Here is a 26,804-nt window from a genome sequence, read left to right as displayed (position 1 = left end):
TCAATTTTATGCATTCTGGCGTTCGTAGATACAAGAAAACTGTTAAAATTCTTCAGAAACGTCACTTTTGAAGTGTTTTCTTGTACTTTTAAGCCACTCAGATACCCTACGGGCTCGGAAAGTGCAACGAAACCATCAAATTTTAGCTAGAAACTGTATTTTTGTCGATTTTTATTGAATTTGAACTATATTTCAACGTTTTTTGATGGTTCTGAGCCACCAAACACACTTAAAGCATGCAGAATCGACTCAGAATAGGAAAAGGAGACGTTTAGGTCAATTTTATGCATTCTGGCGTTCGTAGATACAAGAAAAACTGTTAAAATTCTTCAGAAACGTCACTTTTGAAGTGTTTTCTTGTACTTTTAAGCCACTCAGATATCCTACGGGCTCGGAAAGTGCAACGAAACCATCAAATTTTAGCTAGAAACTGTATTTTTGTCGATTTTTATTGAATTTGAACTATATTTCAACGTTTTTTGATGGTTCTGAGCCACCAAACACACTTAAAGCATGCAGAATCGACTCAGAATAGGAAAAGGAGACGTTTAGGTCAATTTTATGCATTCTGGCGTTCGTAGATACAAGAAAACTGTTAAAATTCTTCAGAAACGTCACTTTTGAAGTGTTTTCTTGTATTTTTAAGCCACTCAGATACCCTACGGGCTCGGAAAGTGCAACGAAACCATCAAATTTTAGCTAGAAACTGTATTTTTGTCGATTTTTATTAAATTTGAACTATATTTCAACGTTTTTTGATGGTTCTGAGCCACCAAACACACTTAAAGCATGCAGAATCGACTCAGAATAGGAAAAGGAGACGTTTAGGTCAATTTTATGCATTCTGGCGTTCGTAGATACAAGAAAACTGTTAAAATTCTTCAGAAACGTCACTTTTGAAGTGTTTTCTTGTACTTTTAAGCCACTCAGGTACCCAACGGGCTCGGAAAGTGCAACGAAACCATCAAATTTTAGCTAGAAACTGTATTTTTGTCGATTTTTATTGAATTTGAACTATATTTCAACGTTTTTTGATGGTTCTGAGCCACCAAACACACTTAAAGCATGCAGAATCGACTCAGAATAGGAAAAGGAGACGTTTAGGTCAATTTTATGCATTCTGGCGTTCGTAGATACAAGAAAACTGTTAAAATTCTTCAGAAACGTCACTTTTGAAGTGTTTTCTTGTACTTTTAAGCCACTCAGACACCCTACGGGCTCGGAAAGTGCAACGAAACCATCAAATTTTAGCTAGAAACTGTATTTTTGTCGATTTTTATTGAATTTGAACTATATTTCAACTTTTTTTTGATGGTTCTGAGCCACCAAACACACTTAAAGCATGCAGAATCGACTCAGAATAGGAAAAGGAGACGTTTAGGTCAATTTTATGCATTCTGGCGTTCGTAGATACAAGAAAACTGTTAAAATTCTTCAGAAACGTCACTTTTGAAGTGTTTTCTTGTACTTTTAAGCCACTCAGATACCCAACGGGCTCGGAAAGTGCAACGAAACCATCAAATTTTATCTAGAAACTGTATTTTTGTCGATTTTTATTGAATTTGAACTATATTTCAACGTTTTTTGATGGTTCTGAGCCACCAAACACACTTAAAGCATGCAGAATCGACTCAGAATAGGAAAAGGAGACGTTTAGGTCAATTTTATGCATTCTGGCGTTCGTAGATACAAGAAAACTGTTAAAATTCTTCAGAAACGCCACTTTTGAAGTGTTTTCTTGTACTTTTAAGCCACTCAGATACCCTACGGGCTCGGAAAGTGCAACGAAACCATCAAATTTTAGCTAGAAACTGTATTTTTGTCGATTTTTATTGAATTTGAACTATATTTCAACGTTTTTTGATGGTTCTGAGCCACCAAACACACTTAAAGCATGCAGAATCGACTCAGAATAGGAAAAGGAGACGTTTAGGTCAATTTTATGCATTCTGGCGTTCGTAGATACAAGAAAACTGTTAAAATTCTTCAGAAACGTCACTTTTGAAGTGTTTTCTTGTACTTTTAAGCCACTCAGATACCCTACGGGCTCGGAAAGTGCAACGAAACCATCAAATTTTAGCTAGAAACTGTATTTTTGTCGATTTTTTATTGAATTTGAACTATATTTCAACGTTTTTTGATGGTTCTGAGCCACCAAACACACTTAAAGCATGCAGAATCGACTCAGAATAGGAAAAGGAGACGTTTAGGTCAATTTTATGCATTCTGGCGTTCGTAGATACAAGAAAACTGTTAAAATTCTTCAGAAACGTCACTTTTGAAGTGTTTTCTTGTACTTTTAAGCCACTCAGATACCCTGCGGGCTCGGAAAGTGCAACGAAACCATCAAATTTTAGCTAGAAACTGTATTTTTGTCGATTTTTATTGAATTTGAACTATATTTCAACGTTTTTTGATGGTTCTGAGCCACCAAACACACTTAAAGCATGCAGAATCGACTCAGAATAGGAAAAGGAGACGTTTAGGTCAATTTTATGCATTCTGGCGTTCGTAGATACAAGAAAACTGTTAAAATTCTTCAGAAACGTCACTTTTGAAGTGTTTTCTTGTACTTTTAAGCCACTCAGATACCCTACGGGCTCGGAAAGTGCAACGAAACCATCAAATTTTAGCTAGAAACTGTATTTTTGTCGATTTTATTGAATTTGAACTATATTTCAACGTTTTTTGATGGTTCTGAGCCACCAAACACACTTAAAGCATGCAGAATCGACTCAGAATAGGAAAAGGAGACGTTTAGGTCAATTTTATGCATTCTGGTGTTCGTAGATACAAGAAAACTGTTAAAATTCTTCAGAAACGTCACTTTTGAAGTGTTTTCTTGTACTTTTAAGCCACTCAGATACCCTGCGGGCTCGGAAAGTGCAACGAAACCATCAAATTTTAGCTAGAAACTGTATTTTTGTCGATTTTTATTGAATTTGAACTATATTTCAACGTTTTTTGATGGTTCTGAGCCACCAAACACACTTAAAGCATGCAGAATCGACTCAGAATAGGAAAAGGAGACGTTTAGGTCAATTTTATGCATTCTGGCGTTCGTAGATACAAGAAAACTGTTAAAATTCTTCAGAAACGTCACTTTTGAAGTGTTTTCTTGTACTTTTAAGCCACTCAGATACCCTACGGGCTCGGAAAGTGCAACGAAACCATAAAATTTTAGCTAGAAACTGTATTTTTGTCGATTTTTATTGAATTTGAACTATATTTCAACGTTTTTTGATGGTTCTGAGCCACCAAACACACTTAAAGCATGCAGAATCGACTCAGAATAGGAAAAGGAGACGTTTAGGTCAATTTTATGCATTCTGGCGTTCGTAGATACAAGAAAACTGTTAAAATTCTTCAGAAACGTCACTTTTGAAGTGTTTTCTTGTACTTTTAAGCCACTCAGATACCCTACGGGCTCGGAAAGTGCAACGAAATCATAAAATTTTAGCTAGAAACTGTATTTTTGTCGATTTTTATTGAATTTGAACTATATTTCAACGTTTTTTGATGGTTCTGAGCCACCAAACACACTTAAAGCATGCAGAATCGACTCAGAATAGGAAAAGGAGACGTTTAGGTCAATTTTATGCATTCTGGCGTTCGTAGATACAAGAAAACTGTTAAAATTCTTCAGAAACGTCACTTTTGAAGTGTCTTCTTGTACCATTAAGCCACTCAGATACCCTACGGGCTCGCAAAGTGCAACGAAACCATCAAATTTTAGCTAGAAACTGTATTTTTGTCGATTTTTATTGAATTTGAACTATATTTCAACGTTTTTTGATGGTTCTGAGCCACCAAACACACTTGAAGCATTCAGAATCGACTCAGAATAGGAAAAGGAGACGTTTAGGTCAATTTTATGCATTCTGGCGTTCGTAGATACAAGAAAACTGTTAAAATTCTTCAGAAACGTCACTTTTGAAGTGTTTTCTTGTACTTTTAAGCCACTCAGATACCCTACGGGCACGGAAAGTGCAACGAAACCATCAAATTTTAGCTAGAAACTGTATTTTTGTCGATTTTTATTGAATTTGAACTATATTTCAACGTTTTTTGATGGTTCTGAGCCACCAAACACACTTAAAGCATGCAGAATCGACTCAGAATAGGAAAAGGAGACGTTTAGGTCAATTTTATGCATTCTGGCGTTCGTAGATACAAGAAAACTGTTAAAATTCTTCAGAAACGTCACTTTTGAAGTGTTTTCTTGTACTTTTAAGCCACTCAGATACCCTACGGGCTCGGAAAGTGCAACGAAACCATCAAATTTTAGCTAGAAACTGTATTTTTGTCGATTTTTATTGAATTTGAACTATATTTCAACGTTTTTTGATGGTTCTGAGCCACCAAACACACTTAAAGCATGCAGAATCGACTCAGAATAGGAAAAGGAGACGTTTAGGTCAATTTTATGCATTCTGGCGTTCGTAGATACAAGAAAACTGTTAAAATTCTTCAGAAACGTCACTTTTGAAGTGTTTTCTTGTACTTTTAAGCCACTCAGATACCCTGCGGGCTCGGAAAGTGCAACGAAACCATCAAATTTTAGCTAGAAACTGTATTTTTGTCGATTTTTATTGAATTTGAACTATATTTCAACGTTTTTTGATGGTTCTGAGCCACCAAACACACTTAAAGCATGCAGAATCGACTCAGAATAGGAAAAGGAGACGTTTAGGTCAATTTTATGCATTCTGGCGTTCGTAGATACAAGAAAACTGTTAAAATTCTTCAGAAACGTCACTTTTGAAGTGTTTTCTTGTACTTTTAAGCCACTCAGATACCCTACGGGCTCGGAAAGTGCAACGAAACCTTCAAATTTTTGCTAGAAACTGTATTTTTGTCGATTTTTATTGAATTTGAACTATATTTCAACGTTTTTTGATGGTTCTGAGCCACCAAACACACTTAAAGCATGCAGAATCGACTCAGAATAGGAAAAGGAGACGTTTAGGTCAATTTTATGCAGTCTGGCGTTCGTAGATACAAGAAAACTGTTAAAATTCTTCAGAAACGTCACTTTTGAAGTGTTTTCTTGTACTTTTAAGCCAATCAGATACCCTACGGGCTCGGAAAGTGCAACGAGACCATCAAATTTTAGCTAGAAACTGTATTTTTGTCGATTTTATTGAATTTGAACTATATTTCAACGTTTTTTGATGGTTCTGAGCCACCAAACACACTTAAAGCATGCCGAATCGACTCAGAATAGGAAAAGGAGACGTTTAGGTAAATTTTATGCATTCTGGCTTTCGTAGATACAAGAAAACTGTTAAAATTCTTCAGAAACGTCACTTTTGAAGTGTTTTCTTGTACTTTTAAGCCAATCAGATACCCTACGGGCTCGGAAAGTGCAACGAAACCGTCAAATTTTAGCTAGAAACTGTATTTTTGTCGATTTTTATTGAATTTGAACTATATTTCAACGTTTTTTGATGGTTCTGAGCCACCAAACACACTTAAAGCATGCAGAATCGACTCAGAATAGGAAAAGGAGACGTTTAGGTCAATTTTATGCATTCTGGCGTTCGTAGATACAAGAAAACTGTTAAAATTCTTCAGAAACGTCACTTTTGAAGTGTTTTCTTGTACTTTTAAGCCAATCAGATACCCTACGGGCTCGGAAAGTGCAACGAAACCATCAAATTTTAGCTAGAAACAGTATTTTTGTCGATTTTTATTGAATTTGAACTATATTTCAACGTTTTTTGATGGTTCTGAGCCACCAAACTCACTTAAAGCATGCAGAATCGACTCAGAATAGGAAAAGGAGACGTTTAGGTCAATTTTATGCATTCTGGCGTTCGTAGATACAAGAAAACTGTTAAAATTCTTCAGAAACGTCACTTTTGAAGTGTTTTCTTGTACTTTTAAGCCAATCAGATACCCTACGGGCTCGGAAAGTGCAACGAAACCATCAAATTTTAGCTAGAAACTGTATTTTTGTCGATTTTTATTGAATTTGAACTACATTTCAACGTTTTTTGATGGTTCTGAGCCACCAAACACACTTAAAGCATGCAGAATCGACTCAGAATAGGAAAAGGAGACGTTTAGGTCAATTTTATGCATTCTGGCGTTCGTAGATACAAGAAAACTGTTAAAATTCTTCAGAAACGTCACTTTTGAAGTGTTTTCTTGTACTTTTAAGCCAATCAGATACCCTACGGGCTCGGAAAGTGCAACGAAACCATCAAATTTTAGCTAGAAACTGTATTTTTGTCGATTTTTATTGAATTTGAACTATATTTCAACGTTTTTTGATGGTTCTGAGCCACCAAACACACTTAAAGCATGCAGAATCGACTCAGAATAGGAAAAGGAGACGTTTAGGTCAATTTTATGCATTCTGGCGTTCGTAGATACAAGAAAACTGTTAAAATTCTTCAGAAACGTCACTTTTGAAGTGTTTTCTTCTACTTTTAAGCCAATCAGATACCCAACGGGCTCGGAAAGTGCAACGAAACCATCAAATTTTAGCTAGAAGCTGTATTTTTGTCGATTTTTATTGAATTTGAACTATATTTCAACGTTTTTTGATGGTTCTGAGCCACCAAACACACTTAAAGCATGCAGAATCGACTCAGAATAGGAAAAGGAGACGTTTAGGTCAATTTTATGCATTCTGGCGTTCGTAGATACAAGAAAACTGTTAAAATTCTTCAGAAACGTCACTTTTGAAGTGTTTTCTTGTACTTTTAAGCCAATCAGATACCCTACGGGCTCGGAAAGTGCAACGAAACCATCAAATTTTAGCTAGAAACTGTATTTTTGTCGATTTTTATTGAATTTGAACTATATTTCAACGTTTTTTGATGGTTCTGAGCCACCAAACACACTTAAAGCATGCCGAATCGACTCAGAATAGGAAAAGGAGACGTTTAGGTTAATTTTATGCATTCTGGCTTTCGTAGATACAAGAAAACTGTTAAAATTCTTCAGAAACGTCACTTTTGAAGTGTTTTCTTGTACTTTTAAGCCAATCAGATACCCTACGGGCTCGGAAAGTGCAACGAAACCATCAAAGTAGTTATATAGTGGGGCTGCTGGCTCAGGTCAAATGAGGTCAACCCGAGCTAGGAGCCCCACAACTTTTGATCGAGCGGTCATTGATCTTTTTGGTCGACAATTGACTGTTTGTGTATGAACGTGACTGACCTCGGCGTTGACCTTGCTTTGTCATCGCCTTGTGCTCGATCTATCTGACTCTATGTCCGTAGTCAGGTTGGCCGAGCGGTTTAAGGCGTCAGATTTAAGCTCTGATTCTCGAAAGAGAGCGTGGGTTCGAATCCCACACCTGACAGTTTTTTTTATATGCAGTTCTACAGTTTTGTTTTGCGTTTAAATGAAACACAATTTAATATTACGTCATTTATTGAGGAAATATTTCATACAACCAATTGTATAGACACTTAGCATTATTTAAAGAACAGTAACATTTTTTATTGTTAGATATATGATTATCACATGATGGGATTTCTTTAGGCAATTTCACACAGTCTTCAATTGTTTCGAGGTTCACAACTTTGGGGCAGTCTTTTCCTAGCGTTTCCATGAGATAATTTTCTTTACATTTTCCTTTTACATATAAGACCTCCACTCCATGTTCCTTGATGTATTTGAGCAAAATTTCTTTTGCAAATATCTGATCCTTGGAGCCGTCATTAAATCTCAACATGTGATGGTAACGTTCTAGATATCTGGCTTGTTTCTTGGTTTTTTCATCGAGTTCGTTGAATTGTTTGGTGGATTTGAATGTTTCATGTATTGTGTTAATTCCATCGTATATCGTAAGTTCTTTTACAATGAATTCTTGCAGAGTAAAACCTTGTACGTCAACTACAACCAACTTCATCTTGTCAATTATTTCGACTGACTGAGAAGGAAGCGACTATGCAATTGTTTTTCTATCAATCCAACTATTGTGGGTGCTATTAAATCCTAACCACTTGACATACAGTTGGTTGCCTTTCTTTTTTAAAACTTTTTCAACGAGATACACACCTGGATGCTCAACTTTTAGTAGTTCCATTTCATAGAAGCCACCTAAAATGTTTTCACCCTTTTCATCTTTCAAAAAATATGTGATGGGATTAGTGAGATTAATTTTCCTTATTACGAAAATTTCATTTGACCAATTGGGTGTGTATCCCTTATCAAAGATTCCACGATATTTACTTATTCTTACGTTGTCACCAACTGTAAATTTTTGTTTATTGCTAACTATTTTAATGCGAGTATAAGCAGCTTTTAGAATAGCTTTCTCATTACTTTTGTTAACTTGTGAGGGTTTCATTTTTATAGTACGATGATAAGAATTATTATATTGATGTACTACATTTGGCAATAAATCTAACCATTTATAATTTCCTTGCAAACTAAATTCTTTCCACATTAAATTTTTCAATGTGCGATTTACTCTTTCAACGATTGAGGCCTTTTTTAAACTGTAAACACTGTCATGATTAATTTTGTATTTTTTCATAAGATTTTGAAACTTTACATTATAGAATTCTTTTCCTTGATCTGTTTGTAAATTTTTGGGTAACCATACGATCTTGGATAAAATTGTTTCCATTGCAGTCGTTATTTGTTGAGAATCTTTCGATTTTACTGGAACAGCCCACACATATTTTGAGAAACAGTCAATAACAATAAGTATATATTTGTATCCTCTATTTGTCTTAGCATACGGTATCATTTCCACTAAATCTGCTTGTAATGTTTCGTTAATACCCTTAATTATCACCTTACGTCGTGTAAAATTAATTCTTACAGGTTTGTGCAGTTCTGCAACAATATCTCTTTTAATGGGAGTTGGTTCATACACCTTCTTGCGCTTCATTTTTATTGCTCTTGTGTTTATAATATGCTTTCTCGGACGTAACTAATGATTCTTCAAAATTCACAGGGCATTTTATTATCATTTCAGCGAACAAATCCGGTACATTTTCTGTTTTATTGAAGGCATATTTGAACGAGATACGGTCACCGTTACGTAATGAAAGTCCTTCCATTTCTTCTCTATTAAATATTTTGTTATTTACACAAATATTTATTTCATTGCTAGTAATATTTAATTTTGCAATTGAACCAATTTCTAAAGGAAACGTGTAGTGAGTTTCTTTAGACTTTAATATGTACGTGTTTTCGATGGTTTTAGCTGATTCGAAGTGAAATATTAGATTATAGAACATATAGTTCGAAATAGTAATCATAGCATCGTCAACTGAATCTGAAAGTTTAGTATGTTTCAGCAAATGACGTCCGAATTTATCCAGAGTCATATTAAGCAATAATTTTAGCTTCGCGTAGTTCTTCTATTATAGAAACGATTTCGTTTTGGTGACCTGAGTGGCCTGCTGTCTGGGAAGCGACTAACAACTTCAGTCTTTCAACTAATTCATTTGGATCTTCCCAATACACATAATCAACTTTATTTGCGTTTACTTCTTTAAACAATACTTGACCACCTTTCTTCGGCTTTTTATACTTCGTGAGAGTTGAGAACAATGGTCCTATAATATTTTTGTATTTCATAGAACTTGTACCCAATATTCGATCATTTTCATCGAAATTTCTTCGATATGCATTAGTTTTTTCTAGAATCTTTTTGTATATTTCTTTGTCTTCCACAGTAAAATGAATAGGCTTCTTTTTAAAAATGAGTTCATAAATTCCAGGCGTCCCTATAAATATCTCATTATCTATTTTTATATCTGGACCTACAAATTGTACCTCCTTCGAACCAATGTAAAATTTCTCTGAGAACGTGTCATGTCTTACGCCTGTTCTGTGATCAAATTTACTTTCTGTATCGTGATGCATTTCGTCAATATATTTTCTCGGTAATTCATCAAAATCATTTAAATATTCGTTGTAAACATCTGTATCAACGATGTTTTTAATATAATTTTTACTTAATTGAACAGATTTTTCAAGAACTTCATCGAAGTTGTAATTATCATTGTCTTTTTCGGGAATGTATTCGAACACATTGTTCTGTGCATCTGTTTTATTTATTGATTCCTCGAAATCTCCCTGTGACAGAATATCATATTTTGAACTAATCGGACTCATTCCTTGTTCTTTTTCGTTTTTGATTGTATCGATTCTTTTCACAAGGTTAGTAACTTTTGTAGCAATTCTTTTTTGTCTTGGTGTGAAAATTTCTTCTTGCATTGGTGTATTATTGATAGTTTTTTTGGCACGAACAGGAGATAGAATTGTATTTTCCAACTTTCGCTTTGTTGGTGTACTGTGCTCAATGTTCGATGCATTTTTTGTTTTCACATCTTGATTACTTTTTATTGCAGATTCACTTCTTCTCTCAATTAATGTTTCCAAATGTTTGGTAAGGGGTTCATACTTTTTTTCTTCATTTCTTTGAGTTGCTTTAATTAGTTCTAATTTTCTTTGTAAATCTTTTCTTTTCTTAATCAATTTCTTTTTTAAATCAAGCACATCTGATATTTTCGAATCCATGTCTCCTAAGACTTTCGAAAATACAAATAAACTGAATTAATCTATTTGAATTAAAGGCTTATATACGTATGCAACATTTCACAAACATTCTATAAAAAAGACTAGTTTTTTTTTTTTTTTCATATTTCAATAGTATAGATGCACATGTTTTGTTTTGTAATGATCTCTTATATGATCTTTATAATAGCAATATATACAGGGTAAGTTAGGGGTATCTGTTTCACCTCCACATTTTGGACATTTATATTTTACAGGAACTGGCATGTTGACGGTTTAAGATACTTTTATAGACTGAAATTATGGAAATGGGTCAATGAAATTATCAAATCCTTTTCTAAACCTACCACTACGAATTTCGTTCTCTTTATCGACTACTAAAAATTCATAACTATTTTGCCAGCAAAATGAACAGATTTCTTTAAATTTATCAAATGTGATATCAGTACCGATATGATCATCATAAATATGACGCAAGTTTAAATTATCTTGCTTAAATAAAATAATAAAATTTGCGTTGTCTCTTATTAGATGTTTAGGAATACATGTGTATGTTTGACATAAATAAAAACAATCTATATTTCTGTGTCGTCCCATGCTAAAATATTCTTTCATTAAATTTTGCTTGTCACATGCCACGTCGTCAAAAATGAAGACAGAATTAGTTTTAGCTTTGTGCGCTGGTGGTATGTTGTTATTGTCGAAATTGTTAAAACTATAAAAATTTATACCTTTAATAGGTTTTAGAAGATTTTCCAAATATTGATATTTTGGTTGGAAAAGAGATTTAGAATACACGTAGACATTTTCAAATCTTAAACCATTTGGATGTTCGATTAAACCTATCATAACATTAGTTTTTCCGCAATTAGACGGTCCGACAATTATACATCTTACTGTCGATGGTAAAAGATCTCCGTGTCTTTTATTCTCACTGTTAATTTTGATATCGTTATTGCTTATCGGCAATTTAAGGTTTTGAGGGATCAAACGCATTTCGACATCTAATTAAGAAACCGACATGTGGAGGGGTATAAATACTAAATTTTTCTACGATTCCATTAGTATTTTAGCTGATACGAAAGTTTGAGTATAAATGAAGATTACGAAGCGAACAAGGAACAGTCGTCGTAGTGAGACCTACAGAAAAACATATTGTGGACGTGGGATCGTAAATTCGGTTATTAATAAATTACCGTTTGAACTTCATATTCCGGGTTATAACTTTTGTGGACCAGGAACTAAATTAGAAAAACGATTAGCAAGAGGAGATAAAGGTCGAAATCAATTAGACGAAGCTTGCAAATTTCACGATATAGCTTACAGTGAACATAAAGATTTGGAAAATCGACATAAAGCCGATAAAGTTCTATTAGATAAAGCAAAACTTAGACTACGTTCTTCGGACGCATCTTTCGGGGAAAAAGCTGCTGCTTTAGGTGTTGCGGCTGCTATGAAAGCTAAAATAAAACTTGGTATGGGTTGTCGAATCAAAAAAAAAACTATTAGACGTGGAAAGGCCTTGAATTTTAACGTTTTAAGAAAATCCGCCAGGCTTGCTTTAAAAAATAAGAAATTTAAGAATATGAAGGATGCTGTAAAAGTGGCCATGAGAGCAGTAAAATCATCAAAAGGAAAAAAGAGAGTGAAACCTCTTCGTCACAGACGTATAATACCCATACCGAAAAGTGGTGGATTTTTACCTCTACTACCAATATTTGCCGCTTTAGGCGCTCTGGGATCTTTAGGTGGTGGTGCAGCAGCCGTTGCAAAAGCTGTTAACGATGCTAAATCAGCTAAAGAACAGTTGAAAGAAAACCAAAGACACAATCAGAAAATGGAGTCGATAGCTGTAGGAAAGTCAGGGAGTGGATTATATTTGAAACCATATAAAAGAGGATATGGTCTTTTTTTAGCCCCATCAAAATTTCAAAAGAACTCCCGATAAATCTTCCAAAACATGCTCTCACCAACATCGACATTTGCAAATATGTAAAGCGTTTGAAAATTCCTCGCTTCAGAGGAGTTTTTATGAAAGATTCGCTTCCAAATAAAGTGCACCTTAATGAGTGTGGTATATTAAATCTAGACAATAAGGAAGGTTCTGGAACACATTGGACAGCTTATAAAAAAACTCGAAATGAAGCTATATACTTCGATAGTTATGGAGATTTGAGGCCACCTCTTGAACTGATCAAATATTTACAGAGCAACGGTTCCTGTAATATAGTATATAATCATCAAGCTTTACAGACTTTTAAAACTATTAATTGTGGACATTTATGTCTACGATTTCTATATAACTGTTACAAATAAAATTGTTCGAAGTTAGAGCGTTTTAGTTCAATTGATAGTGTCGTTGAAGCAAGTACTACGATGTCGAACGTATTTTCATTGGATGGAAACAGTTCTGTACTTTCGAGCAGATACTATCCACCAATTATCTTGGAAGATTATAACTATGCTTTAGGATTAGAAAGTTTGGTTACTTGGAATTCTTTTCCAAATATCGATAACAATAATAACAAATTTTATTTTTTTACACCAGACAAAAAAGAGCATTATATAGAAATTCCCGAGGGTTCTTATGAAATAGAAGACATTGAGTCGTATTTAAATAAAGAAATCAAAAACTATATGGAACATTATTTTCAATACCAAACTGACGAATACGGAAATAGAATAAAGAAATTTAAAATGTCAACACCAAACTTAATAATCAGAGGAAATAATAATACATTAAAATCGGAAGTTAAATGTACCCTTGATATAAATTTTTCAAGAAAGGATTCCTTAGGAAGTTTATTAGGATTTAAGAACAACATTCTGAAAGCGCATAAAACTCATATATCAGATTTTCCAGCAAAAATTTTAAAAGTGAATGCTCTTTGCGTTTATTGTAATATAGTAACTGGTTCATATAAGAACGGAAATCCCGTTCACGTAATACATCAATTTTTTCCAACAGTACCTCCCGGTTACAAAATAGTGGAGCGACCATTAAATGTTATATATCTACCAATTAATACGAAACAAATAGATGAGATAATCGTTAAAATAACAGATCAAGAAGGAAATATTGTTAGTTTTAGAGGTGAAGAGGTGGGTGTACGTTTGCATCTTAAGAAGCTCACGTGATGGGTATTATTTTTAATGAAAATCTAAAAAACCGAAATTCGGTATATATAAATAGGACGATGAAAAGAAAATCAGTCAGTCCTTCTACAAGGATCAAACGTTTAACATTAGGGAATCGTAGATTTCTTGAATCTCTAGGATTAACGGTTTTGAAATAATATTTTTATCCAGTATAAAAAACAGCAATGAATTTTGAAATATTAAACGTAAACGAAAAAGCTGCATATGATCATTCAATTTATTATGGAGAAAGACATACACACTTGCCTTATTCTAACAGTTCATATAACTATGATGATGAAATAAGAATTCCAATTGAACATCAAGATTTATACACTTTTCCTCATTTGAGTACATTGCATATAGAGGGTAAGATTATTGTGAAAAATGAAATCGATGAAATTGTACAGAAACCAGAAATCAAATTTGTAAATAATGGCGTTCTTTTGTTGTTTAATCAAATAAGATATGAAATTGCTGGAGTCGTTGTGGATAGTATTAGAAACCCAGGGTTAGCGTCCACCATGAAAGGATATGTAACGTATAACAGTAATGAAAGCGTAGCTCTAGAGAATGCTGGATGGTTTCCTAAAAAAGATTCGAATATAATTAAAGAAAATGGAACTTTTGAAGTTTCGATTCCATTAAAAATAATTTTTGGCTTTTGCGAAGATTTCAAAAAGGCTATTTTGAATGTAAGACAAGAGCTTGTTTTAGTTCGTTCTAATACCGATGTAAATGCTTTAATTTCTTCAAATGATAAATACAAAATTAAAGTAGAACTTAGTAAAATATGCTGGAAAATGCATCACTTGTCCGTGTCCGATGCCGAAAGGATCGCCTTGATCGATATTGTAAGAAGCAACAGGGAATTGGATATTATGTTTAGAAGTAAAGAATTACATGAATTTGCGCCACCAGTTCAATCGATAACTAATACTTGGACTATTAAAACTTCCTTAGAAAAACCTCAGTACATACTTTTTGCATTGCAACAGGGAAGAAAAAATCAATTGAAGAAAAACTACAGTCAATTTGATCATTGTAATCTGAGAGATGTCAAATTGTATCTTAACGATACCATGTATCCCTACGACAACTTGAATGTTGATTTCACAAATAATCGTTATGCAATTCTCTATGATATGTTTAAAGAGTTCCAGACATCGTTCTTATCCAAAACTAGCGAGCCATTATTCGATAAGGATGAATTTAAAGAAAAGACACCCATAGTAGTAATCGACTGTTCTAAACAAACGGAAGCTTTGAAGAGAGGCCCCGTTACAATTACGTTGTGGTTTGAAACGACCGCAGGTATTCCAGCAGACACCACAGCCTACTGTCTTATTCTTCACGACCGAATGGTAAAATACATTCCTGCACAAGATGTCGTCAGAGTGTTGTGAATAATTTAAAATGTTACTGTATTTAAAATTAATGTATTATGTTTGAGGGGTAAATAAAACTACATATACAACCATTTTTGTGTATTTTATTTATGACAACCAAAAATTACATCTAAAGTTTTCTTATAATCATCTAATTTAATTGAGGGCCATCTTGCTGCATCTGGTCCTTCGGTCCATCCTAATGGTAATTCAGGATTAGCTTCACCTTTGACAATGTTCTTTTTGAGCCAGGTGAAAATTCTTTTGTGCTCCTGATTTTCAGAGGGTTTAAATGTGAAGGAATCGTAATTGATTATCGTTAGAGCCTCAAAGAATGTAGTGAGTGCTTTGTGATTTGCCAAATATGCAGCTCGACACATAAATTCGTCAACACATTGCTCGATCCGTCGGTAATTTTTCTGGATATTTTCAACAGGATAGAAGATATCCCCCAGATTCTGCCAGCGATGATCACTTAATAATTTATAAATAAAAGATTTATAAACTAGTGAATTATCAAGGTAGTTGGTGGTCATTAAAAACTCCAAAGAAGCATAATTTAAATTTTCAATGTTGTCTCTTTCACATATATTTAGAAATGCATCAATATAACTGTCAAGAGATTGTTTCTTTTGTAGGAGTACACATATGTCAAGAGTAAAAAAACCAACTTCATTTTCAGCAATCCATTTAAATACTTCATCCGGTACAATAAATTCGGCTTTTTCAATAATGTAAAGGAACAAATTTAATTTTGTCCTATCATTCGCAGCGGCGCGAAGATAAATTTTATACACATTTTCGGATGCACAAAATGCTTGCAAATCAACAAACTGTCTCAAGTCAGACATTGTAGTAATGTGAAATCACCAACATCGAATAAATCATCAGCTAACTTAAACTGCTTTTATATTATAATTCCCCACTCTTCACATTTCTGGTGGCGAAATATGATATCCCCAAGGTCGCGTATCCGTTGCAAATCTTGTAACAATTCTCTTATCATCATTATGGCTGAGAACTATTTTCTCCTGTTTTATTGTGTAAACAATATGATGTTTTGATTTGATGAGATTTTGGGACTTTTCGTAATTTCGGCTATTAAATAAGCATTCTTTATAATTTTCGAATGTTATTGTTTTAAGTGAAGCTTTCGTACTACCTTTGGATTTCTTAACTACCTTTTTATTAAAATCATCCTTTGCAACTCTATATGCATACATTTTCGATCTGAGACCCACAAATTCTAACATAATCTTACCGTTATTTTCATCTTTCATCAAACCTGGCACTTTTTTATTTTTTTGTTCTATACCATAAACATTATACAAATCATAGTCTGAAGTATCAAACCGATGAGAATCTTTCTTAATATATTCGTATATATCACCTACATGAAATTCGTAAATTAGACTGTCAGTGTCGGTGTAAAGCAACTTTGCATTATTGTTAAATGTTTCCTTAATATAACCATAGTGGAATTCATAGAGAAAAGTTTTAGAAATATCTAAAATACAAAAACCGACATAAATTGGTTTATTTAAAAACACCTCTAATTTACTCATTTCGATGATAGCTGAATCATCATCAAATACAACGGAACTGTGAAAATTTGGTTTAGAAATAAGAGAACGAACTCCCCATCGTCCCTCCCATTTACTGACCAATCGAATATCCCTATGTTTTCGAACATTTTCCATGCATTTACCATAAATAGCGTTAATCATTAATTTAAAAAAATCTTTTTCAAAATCGTTCTTCGCTTGCTGTCTAAGCCTTGTATTTAAATCTATATATTCCTTTAACCACGCAGACTGTTCGAATTTAAGAACACGATGTACACATTTTATTTTCATACCAAATTTTATATACATTTTTAAATTCCTATAATGTATAACATAATTTTTCTTAGGATATAAAGTCAATAACAACTTTTTAAGTTTAGATCTTGAAATGGGAGGTATCATGTGCTCTGGAGCTAAAGGTAAATCGCTATGTATTTCATGCAAATCTACTGGATAATCCAAATCGCATTCAATAATATAACCAGTTGTGGAATTATCAGAAGTATCTAAGATATCTGAAATATTGAAATTTTCTACAAATTCAAATTTCCCATACGGTAAACATTGAGACATTGCCGCTCCGTAAAGGTTATTAACATCAAAATACATTAAATAGGTACTATCTTGTGAAGGATCATATTCGTCTTTATTCATGTACTTATTATTGGCTTTACCGTATCTATTAGAACATTGGGAAACTCCACCTCTAATACCTCTCTCCACAAAAAGGACTTTATCTATGTCCGTTAAGAGTTCTAGTTTAATTTTTGTCGTTTTTAACATGGCATCAAATGTTAAACCTGGTGCAGTATAATAATGTAAGGGATCAAGTTGATAAGTATTTAAACACGTAGTTCGAAATGCTTCGAATACGTCGGCTAGAAGAAGCACATCTGTTTTTAAATATAAATCGGAATATTCTCCTAATGTACGAATATTGAAAGTATTCCAAACTTTGATAGCGTGAGAATAATCTTCATCTTTAACATCTTGTTCGTATAAGCGGCTATAAAATTCCTTTTTTTCGGGTAGTTTTGTTTCAAGGAGTTTCTCCCAGGAATTTATATAATCATAAGGAAACACTCCTTTTCTGTTTAACAAATAAAATTCTTCCATATTATTACAATTTGTCTGAGTAATAATTTTTTGTGAATTATCTAAATTGGAAGAAAGCTTGTCTAAACTGTAGGGCATAAATCTGAAAGAATCAATAAATCGTAAACTAACTTTTGTATCATCGACAAATTTAGTAAATGAAATATACCTTTCTTTATTGATGGGAAGCAATTTAATGTCACCTTTTATTGAATTTGAAAGTTCTTTAATAAAAAAATGTGCGTCATATCCACTCATATTATGAAACACCACAGGTATAACACAAATATCTTTATAATTTAAATTACAATTCTGATGTGCAGCGCCCCTATACATTCCAGTTAAGTGATTATGATCGCGCACTTTAACGTTATTTTCTGAAAATGTTTTTTTACATATATGACATATTTGTGAGGATTCAAACTGCTCACGTTCTTGTGTAGTTAATTTTTCCATAGATATAATGTTTTGAAATTTGTTGTTACAAAAATGTGACAATTGATTTAACTCTTGAACAAACCATTGGATGCAATCTTTACCTCGATACAAACGAAATCTGGAAAGAGAATTATCATATGAACAGTGAAAATAGTATGCAACACTGTATGCAACATGTTTTTGATAAGGATTGGTTTTACAAGTAGTGGACATGTGGTCTTTTGAATAATCAAGAAGAATACTCTCGAGATCTGCGTATATAGTAAAAGGTACTTTCTCTTGATATCTATAATTTTGAAAATACAAATAATTTTCGTTTTCTGATGGCAATCTTATGGAATATTTATTAATACTCTGACATGTAGTTTTATGTTTTTGGAGTAACTCCTCTGTAGTGAAATGATTTAAACATCTTTCGCATATATAAAATTTACATTTATGGAGGGAAACTTGCTTAGCTAAAAGAGCTGACAAATTTTTGATCCATACGAAATGATAGAGCAATTGACGATCTTCAAAGTGATCATTGTCGTTTTTTGTATTTTGTATTTGTGTTTCAGCAGGTAGCATAAGCAAATTAATTACTTTATTAGAATTTAAAAACCTTGTGCTTAAACGACAAGGTAAAACTTTTTTCTCCTCGATGCAGTACAAATTAATTGCAAGATTGTTGAGTTCTTCAAATTTTTGAATGTCTTTAATTGTGATTGGAAAGTCTAAATTATCATATTTCAACACATTTTTGAAGTGTGGATACGACGATTTTCGATGTGAATTTTTATCGGTAGGGAATAAAGCTGAAACTATTGCCCATAGAAAACAATATTCATCATCATTTTGAACATTAATTATTGCATGTTTTTTTTTAATGCAAGCTGGTGTGGACACGAAAGTTGAGTAACCAAATTTGATTGGATCATATTTATTTATGTTAATTTTCAATCCTAAAATCTCATACAACGCCCAACCGGAGTCCTTTTCCGCAAATTCTTCTAATTTCTTCATTATCTTATCAACAACGTTCTCTTCGTACCATTGCTTTAAATCTGTATATGCATCAATGTGCTGATTTTTTGTGGAGAATGTTTTAACGTCTGTTTCACCAGAGTGCGGTTTAATAAAATTTGCCGAAAAAATTACATTTACTTTTAGCATCGTGTTTTTTAGCTCTTTTCTAATTCTAAACATAAAACATTTAAAAGATTGTCGAAAAAACTGAAGAGGATCTTTAATGTGATGATTAATTATAAATCCTGTACGAATTCTTTGTTCAAAACAAGATTCTATGTCTTGCCAGGTTACGTTTGCCGTAGGTTTAAATTTGTCTCTTTTAAAATAACCTTCTCCAATTTTTAGAGACAATTGTTTTTTTTTATTTAAAAGCTTGAAGCGGTAAAATTTTAAATAAGCTAGACTTGTTTCTAAGGAATTAGCATTTTCTAAAATATTTTCTCGATGTATTTTACATCTAAGTGCTTTTCTAATTATTCTAATGCTGGTATTTATATATACTAAAAAATTTTTAATTTCTTCGATTGTTTTGATTTTACTAATATATTCATGAATTAGCTTAAGCGAGCCTTTACATATAGCCGTCACTGTTTCCTGCGGATGCATTTCTTTTTTTTTTTTTGCTGTCGAACTTGTTTATCACAGTAGAAAGAAGAGCACTATTATTTTTCTTTATTTTTCTGTGGAATACCTTCTTATTTATATGTGAACGAAATTTCCGATTGTAACTCACAACTCAACAAATTTAATAAAAATCAGCGAAAAATGAGACGCGTATTTTTGCAAGCTCAGAAAAACAACTAAATTATCAACTTCAGCGTAATTAAGAAAATGTAATCTGTAGTAAAAGTGGAGGAAAATAGCAAGAGTGGGGATTGATAATGTGTATAAATGGGAGATCACCCGCAAGAGTTATAACAGTCCTCAACAAATTGAAGATCACAGTCAGTCCTCAACACTTAAGAAAAATATATATAAACAACAAAATGGGTAAGCTTGTCTTTATTACTATTAAATAAAAATCCTAATTGTTTTTCTTTTTTTTTTATTTAGAGCAATTTGTCATATGCCCGTTTGACAGAAGCCATAGGCTTCTTGAGAGCCGATTGAAGCGCCATATTTTTAATTGTCATCGTGAGGCCTGGGAGCGGGAGAGATGTCTTCGTGAGGCTGCTTCCAGAGCATCCCATACGCCACCATCACCACCACCACGAGCACCACCACCACCGCCAATAATAGAATGCCCAGACAACTGGGATAATGAAATTAGTCAAACGTACGTCCCCTCCATGAGTAGGGAGCTGCTTCTGGACAGAACGGCAATCAATAATTATAAGTCAGTTTTTAGAAGAAAATAATAAAATAATTATAGTAATTTGTTTCGGTCCGTTTATCGCTACCACCCTACCATGACTTACCACCTCTACAAGCTTGCTATTCGAGTGTGTGTATACAAGAACATAACTAGTCTAAAATGTTTCTGCCTATCAACGTGATGGTACTATTAAGTGCGCTTGTTGAAAACAACTTATATATCTATACCACGCCAAACATAACTCTTCTGTATATTCAGACGTATGAAAAGGAATGTTGGGAAAAAATGACTCCGATCAATATAATCGAAACCAGTTATCATCTCTTCTATGCGAAAAATATCACAACGCAAAATTATTTGGCTTACAAGATAAAAACAGAACAAGGAAATCGACAATTTTCTCAATGGTTAATAATCGAAAATATTAACAGTAGTAACAATTCAAAGGAAATCTTTGATTTTTGTTTAAGAAACGATCATGTGTGGTCTGCTTCACTTTTTCTCATATTCTCGATAATGACCGTAATAGTAGCATGCTGGGATTTGGCGAGCCGTTAGTGCTAATTGTGGTGGTGGTGGTGGTGGTGCTGTTGAATACATATATAGGTTACTTCGCAACAACAAAGTACTCATTCTATCCAAACAATGTTAGGCTTAAACTGCACACTTATTTTATCGACCATTTTAATACAGAAAGATTTGTATTTATTCACTGATAGCAATGTTACAGATGTACATTTACAAACTCTGGTTAGAAATAAAGAATGTACTTGTAGAAAAATGATAGAAATTAAAGATGGACATGATCAGTTAGTTATGTTTTATTCAAAAAATGTATCCGTTTCCAGCCAACTGCAGTATCAACTAGAATTTGTCTTCAAAAACAGAAGCCGATGCAAGTCACCAAATATCACCACTATTAACGATTATAGTGGATACAAAAGTTCTAGCGGTGAAAATGCTACACAATATTGTTTGGCAAAACCCTGGATCTGGATATTTACTTCTGCAGGAGCAATTATTTTTGTAATTATATTTTGTGTGTTACTTTATTTAGTGTTAATATGTTTCACTCATTGTAGCAAACCCAATAATCCAACAAATGTTTGAAAATGTATGAATGTACGGATTCAATAAAACAATTATTTACATTTATTAGTTTTATTTCACATATATTCTATAATTTTTTTTTTTCTAACAGCATCAGCACTACGATTTAACACAACAATAAATTATTTAATATTTTTCAAATTATTAGCAGCAACACAGGAATCATCGTGATCTACCACTACAGTATATGCTGACATAGCTAAATTGTTTGGTTCAAATCGTACTTCCTTTTTCGCAATTCTTTTCTTATATTTGGTGATGCGATCTTTTTTTTCAACATTGTCGAAATTCACATCTGTTAATTTCCATTCAACAAGTACTGGATTTACTCCACTTGAAAAATACATTGCCACTTTGCATATCGTTAAATCGAAAGATTTGAGAATTCTTAGTATTCTGGCTTCCAAGGAAATTTGAGGACGAGGTTCAATAAAAATAAGGTTAAATAGAAAACCTTCAAAATTCAAATAACAGCAAGGCCATTTGGATTGATAAACGTAAATAGAGATTCGGTTAGCTTGGCAGTTATCCTTAGCCCATTCTTCTATATTTTCATTTTTTTCTATATAAATATCAATGTCCGTATATGAAGAGGTTCGGTTCAATAGAAATGCGGCACATCCACCAGCCATGAATTTTCTGCACAATGGAAATTTTTGTCGTAACAAACTTTCGATTGCTTGAATGATACAACGTTTCTCTTCATTCAATGAATCTATATCAAGATCGCGAGAAACCAAAAGACTCTCTTTCAGTGGAAACATATCTGATGTGTGAACTGAACTGATAAATTTATAGAACACCAATACGTCTTATATACATGTGCTTCATCACAGTGAGGCTTGGATTGCTGAATTGCAGTTCTCACGGAAATAGTTTTTTCATGACCTTGAACTCTTAAGTTCCGTGAAGAGCACGTGTTTATGGAATTGCCGAATTGCATTTCTCACAGAAATAGGTTTTTTCATAACCTTGAACTCTTAATTTCCGAGAAAAGCACGTCCTCAAAAATTGCTGAATTGCATTTCTCTGATTTGGATCAATCTTTAAAATGTCCATATATGGACATGAAAAACTGCTGATTCGGCATTTAACCCCTCTACATTGTTTATTTTTTTGTATATTCTGCATTATTTTTCCTATATATTTAGAGTAGTTACTTATTAGAGTAGTTACTTATAATTGTCATTAGTTATTTTTATTCTCTCTCTGTGTGTGTGTGTGTGTACAGTGTCCCTGCAATAAAAATGAAATTTTCCCTGAGTTTAAAAAAACCAAAAATTAATATTCTGGAAAATATCGTCATTCAGGTAGGTTTTTTTTTTATTTTTATCTATTATATATTTGCATTATTATTGCGATTGCTTTTTCTCTTTTTAATAATAACTAAGTAATGTTTATATATTTTGTAGCCACCCAATAATAATAATTGCCGTCCATCATCACCACCACCCCCTATGAGACTTATCTCTGAGCTCTCGGAGGAGGAGATGAGTCGATTAAGATCTCCAGAGCCCAGTTCTCCACAGCCCTCATGTTCCTACCAGCAGCCGTCTCCTCTCGATATCGACTTGACGCCATCTATGTTCGATGGCGATGAGGAAAATGGTGGAAAGAACATGAAGTTATTGAGGGCGTTGTGTGAGAACATGCAGGCAACCCCTGAGGAGCAACAGCAACAACAACAACAAGAGACGAATGCAACTCTTCCTGTTCCTGATGCTGATGTACGCTCCCCATCAGTGCACCATCAGCAGCAACAGCAGGAAGAGGAGGAAGGGCAACCGATCCGCCGGACACCACCCCCGACACCTCGAACTGTGGACAGCGAGGATGAGTTCCAGTCGCCATCCACGGCACCGGAACTTCTGGCGTCTTTCCGTTCGAAGTGTCGGGAGGCCGAACGAACCCATAAAAAGAAAAGGTTCGACCTCCTGAAAAAAAAGACGAGGTGTGAAAAAAACGTCAAACAATATGAGAAAAAAGTGTGTGATTATCAAAGACTTCTTGCGGAAGCCAAAAAAGAACTCTATGATCTCAACAAAAACTTGAAAAATTGTGAAAGCAGTGCTGAAGAAGTAAAAAACTTATTAAATAGGATTAATTTTGTACAGTGAATAGTGTATATAGTGTATAGTGTATAGTGTATAGGGTATAGTATATATAGTAGTGTTTAGTGTTGTAGTGGTAGCAAATTGTTGTAGTGGTAGCAAATTGTTGTAGTGATAGAAGTAGTGGAAGCAGCAAATATATACATATATCTCTTTTTTTAATAGTGCTTTTTGATGGTTTTTGATGTTTTTTTGTTGGTTTTTGAAACTTGAAATTTTTTCTTTAATGTCTTAGTGTACTTAGTTGTGATGGTAGTAGTCATGTGACAATAAATATAAAGACAATAACCTATTTCGCTTTTTTTTTTTTTTTTTTTTTTTTTAAGTGTTGCATGTTGGGCTTATTCGAATCCTTTTTCGATGGTCTTTTTTTCGACCTGAAAAAATTTTTACGTAGCGACCTTGAAAAAACTAAAAATGGCTCCTGTATCAAGGTTGACGTGGACAGAATCGATTTTTTTGAGCAAACTTATCCGTTCGTTCCATAAGAAGGTTTTGATGTATACAACCGATACCGTATCTCTTACCGTTTGGGCACTAGAAACTTTTGCCCTTTTCTCCCTCAATTTCAACTTTTTTCGAAATTTTTTTTGCTCAACGTGTGTCTTAATTTTTTTAGCTTTTTTCCGTTCCCTTGTACCGACATGCTACCTCTTACCCCTTAGGAGCTATAAGGTTTTTTCGTTATTACTACTAAACGGTAGATGAAAAAATACAAAATTAATCATTACAGTGTTTACAGTTTAAAAAAGGCCTCAATCGTTGAAAGAGTAAATCGCACATTGAAAAATTTAATGTGGAAAGAATTTAGTTTGCAAGGAAATTATAAATGGTTAGATTTATTGCCAAATGTAGTACATCAATATAATAATTCTTATCATCGTACTATAAAAATGAAACCCTCACAAGTTAACAAAAGTAATGAGAAAGCTATTCTAAAAGCTGCTTATACTCGCATTAAAATAGTTAGCAATAAACAAAAATTTACAGTTGGTGACAACGTAAGAATAAGTAAATATCGTGGAATCTTTGATAAGGGATACACACCCAATTGGTCAAATGAAATTTTCGTAATAAGGAAAATTAATCTCACTAATCCCATCACATATTTTTTGAAAGATGAAAAGGGTGAAAACATTTTAGGTGGCTTCTATGAAATGGAACTACTAAAAGTTAAGCACCCAGGTGTGTATCTCGTTGAAAAAGTTTTAAAAAAGAAAGGCAACCAACTGTATGTCAAGTGGTTAGGATTTAATAGCACCCACAATAGTTGGATTGATAGAAAAACAATTGCATAGTCGCTTCCTTCTCAGTCAGTCGAAATAATTGACAAGATGAAGTTGGTTGTAGTTGACGTACAAGGTTTTACTCTGCAAGAATTCATTGTAAAAGAACTTACGATATACGATGGAATTAACACAATACATGAAACATTCAAATCCACCAAACAATTCAACGAACTCGATGAAAAAACCAAGAAACAAGCCAGATATCTAGAACGTTACCATCACATGTTGAGATTTAATGACGGCTCCAAGGATCAGATATTTGCAAAAGAAATTTTGCTCAAATACATCAAGGAACATGGAGTGAAGGTCTTATATGTAAAAGGAAAATGTAAAGAAAATTATCTCATGGAAACGCTAGGAAAAGACTGCCCCAAAGTTGTGAACCTCGAAACAATTGAAGACTGTGTGAAATTGCCTAAAGAAATCCCATCATGTGATAATCATATATCTAACAATAAAAAATGTTACTGTTCTTTAAATAATGCTAAGTGTCTATACAATTGGTTGTATGAAATATTTCCTCAATAAATGACGTAATATTAAATTGTGTTTCATTTAAACGCAAAAACAAACTGTAGAACTGCATATAAAAAAAACTGTCAGGTGTGGGATTCGAACCCACGCTCTCTTTCGAGAATCAGAGCTTAAATCTGACGCCTTAAACCGCTCGGCCAACCTGACTACGGACATAGAGTCAGATAGATCGAGCACAAGGCGATGACAAAGCAAGGTCAACGCCGAGGTCAGTCACGTTCATACACAAACAGTCAATTGTCGACCAAAAAGATCAATGACCGCTCGATCAAAAGTTGTGGGGCTCCTAGCTCGGGTTGACCTCATTTGACCTGAGCCAGCAGCCCCACTATATAACTACTTGCATAAAATTGACCTAAACGTCTCCTTTTCCTATTCTGAGTCGATTCTGCATGCTTTAAGTGTGTTTGGTGGCTCAGAACCATCAAAAAACGTTGAAATATAGTTCAAATTCAATAAAAATCGACAAAAATACAGTTTCTAGCTAAAATTTGATGGTTTCGTTGCACTTTCCGAGCCCGTAGGGTATCTGAGTGGCTTAAAAGTACAAGAAAACACTTCAAAAGTGACGTTTCTGAAGAATTTTAACAGTTTTCTTGTATCTACGAACGCCAGAATGCATAAAATTGACCTAAACGTCTCCTTTTCCTATTCTGAGTCGATTCTGCATGCTTTAAGTGTGTTTGGTGGCTCAGAACCATCAAAAAACGTTGAAATATAGTTCAAATTCAATAAAAATCGACAAAAATACAGTTTCTAGCTAAAATTTGATGGTTTCGTTGCACTTTCCGAGCCCGTAGGGTATCTGAGTGGCTTAAAAGTACAAGAAAACACTTCAAAAGTGACGTTTCTGAGAATTTTAACAGTTTTCTTGTATCTACGAACGCCAGAATGCATAAAATTGACCTAAACGTCTCCTTTTCCTATTCTGAGTCGATTCTGCATGCTTTAAGTGTGTTTGGTGGCTCAGAACCATCAAAAAACGTTGAAAAATAGTTCAAATTCAATAAAAATCGACAAAAATACAGTTTCTAGCTAAAATTTGATGGTTTCGTTGCACTTTCCGAGCCCGTAGGGTATCTGAGTGGCTTAAAAGTACAAGAAAACACTTCAAAAGTGACGTTTCTGAAGAATTTTAACAGTTTTCTTGTATCTACGAACGCCAGAATGCATAAAATTGACCTAAACGTCTCCTTTTCCTATTCTGAGTCGATTCTGCATGCTTTAAGTGTGTTTGGTGGCTCAGAACCATCAAAAAACGTTGAAATATAGTTCAAATTCAATAAAAATCGACAAAAATACAGTTTCTAGCT

The 26,804-nt window shown here is 33.7% G+C and overlaps 2 protein-coding genes and 2 non-coding genes across 4 annotated transcripts; 2 read left to right on the top strand and 2 right to left on the bottom strand.

Annotated features, from left to right (window-relative positions):
- The first annotated feature begins 7,234 nt into the window (after positions 1 to 7,234).
- On the top strand, positions 7,235 to 7,318 carry Trnal-uaa (transfer RNA leucine (anticodon UAA)). The gene has a single exon. It is a non-coding gene; the product is annotated as a tRNA-Leu (tRNA).
- Positions 7,319 to 15,952: 8,634 nt separating this feature from the next.
- On the bottom strand, positions 15,953 to 17,704 carry LOC135121463 (uncharacterized). The gene has a single exon (XM_064045778.1). The coding sequence runs from the start codon at positions 17,702 to 17,704 to the stop codon at positions 15,953 to 15,955; it is 1,752 nt and encodes a 583-aa protein (XP_063901848.1).
- Positions 17,705 to 19,512: 1,808 nt separating this feature from the next.
- Positions 19,513 to 21,598, top strand: LOC135121464 (uncharacterized). Its single transcript, XM_064045779.1, has 2 exons — positions 19,513 to 20,122; positions 20,186 to 21,598. Exons 1-2 carry the CDS (start codon positions 20,014 to 20,016, stop codon positions 20,488 to 20,490), a joined length of 414 nt encoding a protein of 137 aa, XP_063901849.1. The 5' UTR covers positions 19,513 to 20,013; the 3' UTR covers positions 20,491 to 21,598.
- A 3,956-nt stretch (positions 21,599 to 25,554) lies between these two features.
- On the bottom strand, positions 25,555 to 25,638 carry Trnal-uaa (transfer RNA leucine (anticodon UAA)). The gene has a single exon. It is a non-coding gene; the product is annotated as a tRNA-Leu (tRNA).
- Between the last annotated feature and the right edge of the window lie 1,166 nt (positions 25,639 to 26,804).

The sequence above is a fragment of the Zophobas morio genome, unplaced genomic scaffold (genome assembly GCF_036711695.1).
Source record: "Zophobas morio isolate AGI-343-1 ecotype UQ-CSIRO unplaced genomic scaffold, CSIRO_AGI_Zmor_V1 ptg000593l, whole genome shotgun sequence".
NCBI lineage: Eukaryota > Metazoa > Arthropoda > Insecta > Coleoptera > Tenebrionidae > Zophobas > Zophobas morio.
This window is presented reverse-complemented; position numbering and strand designations above follow the sequence as displayed.

Coding starts and splice junctions, on each gene's coding strand:
- LOC135121463 (XM_064045778.1), bottom strand. CDS start 17,704: ATGGAAGAATTTTATTTGTTAAACAGAAAAGGAGTGTTTCCTTATGAT.
- LOC135121464 (XM_064045779.1), top strand. CDS start 20,014: ATGTGTATAAATGGGAGATCACCCGCAAGAGTTATAACAGTCCTCAAC. Junction 20,123..20,185: donor ATATATAAACAACAAAATGG/GTAAGCTTGTCT, acceptor TTTTTTATTTAG/AGCAATTTGTCATATGCCCG.